Source organism: Anneissia japonica, unplaced genomic scaffold, assembly GCF_011630105.1.
Source record: "Anneissia japonica isolate Jap-2015-1 unplaced genomic scaffold, ASM1163010v1 scaffold456_len727751_cov192, whole genome shotgun sequence".
In the NCBI taxonomy this organism is placed as follows: domain Eukaryota; kingdom Metazoa; phylum Echinodermata; class Crinoidea; order Comatulida; family Comatulidae; genus Anneissia; species Anneissia japonica.
The window spans coordinates 693,754-698,158 of NW_022713155.1; the positions used below are offsets into that span (position 1 = coordinate 693,754).

At 37.9% G+C, this 4,405-nt stretch overlaps 1 protein-coding gene across 1 annotated transcript in view; it reads right to left on the reverse strand.

Moving 5' to 3' along the window:
* Positions 1-3,034, reverse strand: part of LOC117108254 (cytosolic non-specific dipeptidase-like) — a 15,246-nt gene extending 12,212 nt beyond the window's left edge. The window contains exons 1-2 of the mRNA XM_033250226.1: positions 2,879-3,034; positions 676-799 (exon numbers count right to left, since the gene is read on the reverse strand). Coding sequence (XP_033106117.1) covers positions 676-799; positions 2,879-2,916 — 162 coding nt within the window. The 5' untranslated portion in view covers positions 2,917-3,034. The remainder of the gene's footprint in view (positions 1-675; positions 800-2,878) is intronic.
* Between the last annotated feature and the right edge of the window lie 1,371 nt (positions 3,035-4,405).

The following is a 4,405-nucleotide window of genomic DNA, read 5'->3' on the forward strand; positions in this document are numbered from 1 at the left end:
GAACCATGGAGATCTCTAGGTCCCCGGTTCAATTCCCATCGCTGCCTCTCCTTGTGTTTCAGCTAGAGGGCTGAAATACAAGTTACAATAGCACACCGTCTTTCGGATGAGACGTTTAAGCCGTTGGTCTCTTGTGCAATATAGCCCATGTGCACGTTAAAGAACGCAGTACACTCTTCGGAAAAGAGTAGGGGATTGTCTCTAAATTCTTTTATTTTTAATTAATTTGTTATACAGTTTATTTTATTTTCCTTTCAGATTTACGGTATTAGAAATTTTTAGTTTGAGTTTTGGTGATTTTTTTTGTATGTATTAATATTAAATGGAACAAGGGTCACCTCGTGGATTGGCAGGGCGATTTTGATCGGCATTCGCTGCTATTGAGGCTTCATTTTCCAATGATACTTTGATGGGGGCGGGTGTTGGATGGTGTTGGCTTTGTCAATTACTTGAGTGACATTTATTCTATTCGTACTTAAGACCTTGTTATCTTTACATTGTTTTTGTATTGTATGCTGTAAATTTTGTGTTAACTTAATTTCAGATGCACCTTTATCATGTTTTAAAAGTGTAGTCTCCTAATAAATTATTATTATCATTACTGATGCACTAAATCACCTTCACAAAATAATACAGATAAAAATACTGATATCAGAAAATTGTAGCTATTTATACCTGAGCAACATTGCGGACCATAACCTTGACATCATCTCTGTTTTCAGGCCAAGCTGAGACACTCTTGATGGCAACAGCATCAGCTAGTCTTTCCACATAATCCGCTTCATGCTCATCAACATAACTGAAAGGAAGGTTAGAGTGTTTAATTCATAAAGTATTGAAAAGTGACACTTTGGGTGGGGGAAATTTGGTACTTGGGGGAAGGGAGAGATTGGCTAAAAAAGTTTTTGTGGCAAAGACAAACCAAACCAGTCACTCGTCACAAATCATGTTTTAGAGATAATGACCAAAACATGCTGGAATGGCAATTTTTTAAAATTATTCTTTTATCATTGTAAAGCTCTCATTTTACTGGTTAATCCTGTATTAATAACTAACAATCAATTTTTGTGACTAGTGACTGGTTTGGCTTGTGTTTGCCACATTTAGCGTAAATTTTTTGAACTGTGTAAACAGCGCACAAATAATAATTGGTATTTCAGAACAGTAGATATGGTAGTTGTGAGAATGGGAGTTAGAAAGGACTGAAATTTTGAAGAGTACATTCAGAAAATAAAAAATAAGTATATGCTAACAAGTAAGTTATATAACAATTTCCAGCATTTCCTTGGGCAAAAGCCCAATGTATCACTTTTACAAATATTCTCAGAAAAAAACATCAAATATTGGCTTTGAATTAGGCATACAGTGCCAAATAATTGTAAATGGTTTAAAAAGGGGATTCCCCCATGTATAAGTTCACCCCAAAATTTGGCTCAATTTTGTGTTCAGTGGGTGGCTTATATTTTATTACTTGGGAATTACAGTATTGCAATTTCATTGATCCCCTTAATATGTCCAGGTTACGAAATAAGACTTTCCAACACCTCAAAATTCGGAAGACTGGAGGTGCGCCCAGCCCCAAAATTTTGACAATCTAACCAAAGCCCGGTTTTTATAGTCAGTAGGTATACAGTAGTTACAAAAAGCCTTAGTAGTATTGATTACAAAAAATTAGTAGTGTCAATTATATGCCAGCGGTGGCACCAGAAATTTGTCGACGGAAGGATCCAAACCAAGAGGCCAACTAGAGCCTCGGTCGATGGCCCAGAATAAAAAATCGCTGGTAAGGTTTACAGGGAGTTTTTACGGCTTTGTATCGTCCAAATTCAATCAAAATAACATTGTTTGGATAGGCAAATTATTATTTTTTAAATTTTTGAGCCGACGACCTAGTTGTGGCGTCGGACGACAGGGGGTCCATAGCTGTCCAACGGCAGGGAAAATTCTCGCTGCCCTGTCTCCCACTGGCGCCAACACTGTTATACGCGTAACTAGGATGGAACTTCCCCCGGCCCAGGTAGCGGAGGAGTTTATATGTTGTGTATGATGGTCCGGATTCTGTAACCAACGACCAGGGAAAAAAAACACCTTCTTCTCCATAATATACAGTAAATCCTATTACTGTAAGTAAATAATTAATATTGTTTGAGCAAGGCCTCCTAGCTAGGCCTACACAATACGGATATTTTTTGAAATGCTGAAAAACAGGTCCAATAAAAATAATTATTAGTTTATCACCCCCTATCTAGGCCGGAAAAGTAATGGGAGGGAGGCTTTTTATCTTTATTATATTTATTTTGCTAAAGCTAAGCTGTTTGCTGGTGCATTGGTAGTCAAAGTAAAATACATGATTGAGATATTAAATTATTATTACAAACAGCATTTGCTATTTACTAAAAAAATGTTTTAAAAAAAATAAATAATTTCTTTTTAATTTAAAAAAAAATTGGTTTTTTTTCAATACCATTAGAAGACATGCGGGCAAGAATGGGCGATAAACTTGTAATTTTTTTTAATGGGCCAATATTATAAAACAAACGCTGAAAAAACTGCGGATCAAACCGAAACGACCCTGGCCAAAACGACTCTGACCGAAACGACCCGTCCCCAGGCACAGCCCACTTAGCACACTCAACGACCATTAATTAGGCCTACCTGTGGTAGGCATAGCCTAGGCCTGCCCTAGCAGTCCTGACCCTATGTCCTGCTACCTAAATGATGGCTAGGCCTAGGCCTATACTATTACTAGCCTAGCCTACCTATCTAATTAATTGAGAGTCAACACGCGAAAACCCGGATCACAACATTCATACATATTAAGGATTAAGGATATTTCCAAAATGTCTGAATAAATAATGTAAAGCATCAAGAAATATACCTGAAAAACTCGCTTAAACTGTTGTTAGAAGAAGCCATGACATGGGTGGTTGGTAGCAAAAAGTATGCAGTGTAGAACTGCAAGCAAGATAGAGAGGTCCGACTCTCGCCTCGTGGTTTCGTTGTAACGTAATCCTATTTCAAAAGGCCTGCCACAAAGGGGCGTGTTCTTAAAAGACGAGTTTCGAGCAAACTCTTCGAATTATAATAGGCTGCCCCCTATCTCGTGGCAGTACGTTTTTTTAACGTTCCATTTCGTGCATACAAAATCAGGGCAGTCAAACGGTGGCACCTTGAAATCAGGACGTGACTAAAGTTTTTACCACCTATGGAACGCAATGAATCACACACAGTTTGGCGATGTTATGAACGTAGGCCTAGGCCTGTGTAGAAAACAGAAATAAACCTAATATAAACTGGAAAATAGATTTTAAAATGTTGTCATTAAAATCAAATACATTTGCATTGTCGATCCTTAATTTCGACTCATTATGAAGGCATATTGATCAGAAATATTTCGTTACCACCTCATTTTTATTTTTTAAAAATCATGACTAGGCCTACTGAACTGTTTTGAGAAAACCGGAACCTGACCTATATCGCATGCAAATTCAGAGGATTGAATACAGGCTAATTCGTCCCACAATCACTACAAGTTGAATATGTAAAAAATTAGAAATAATATCTGGGCCTAGGTTTTTATATAGCCATATAGGCCGAGACTATAACCCATTTCGGCCTAGCAAATTAGGCGTATACCTTAAAACTGACTGGATACTAGATACATATTATTGTAATTTTGCAATTATTCGGTATAAAGTAGTATATTTTGCTTGGTAATAATCTAGCATTGTTTAATTAAACAACTTTAACAGTTTCTAGAAGGCTTCAGCAAGTACGGTTCCATGTTTTTGAAAAAAAAAAATTATGTTAACTTTATCTAGTTTTTAGCCTAAACCCTCTAAATACACAACCCTTAATTCAAAGTAAAGGGTCATATACGGCAGCCGATTAACCGAGAAAATCCCCTAAAGTGGCACTGAACTGACTATTTGGCCCGTGAAAATCAGTATGCCGAGGAGGACCATATTGGTGGTCGTGTTGCTACAACATAGCAAAGTGCGTGCCATAGACATACTGGTAATCCCATGATCTTTAGCTTTATCTCGTGATCTTTATCACGAGCCCATAAACCTTGAACCAGTAGGCTACATTATTTTTTTCTGCAGTAGTCGAGTAAATCATAAATAGATTTTAAATTAAAAAAATCAGGGGTGGCGCCAGCGGGGGGCCGGGGAGAGCTGGCCGGCCCCCCCCCCCCCCCCCCTCGTCAGGGAGAAAAAGCACAATTCGTCAGGGGAAAAAAATATAGGCCTATATATGTATTTTCAACATATTAGTAGACTCTAAAATCGATTAAATAAGCCTTTGGAACCCATAAATTGTTAAATTTTTCGGGGGCTTCGCCCCCAGAGCCACTTTCGCAACCTTTTAATCGAAGCTCGACCACGCCCACTTTGGTTTCGTC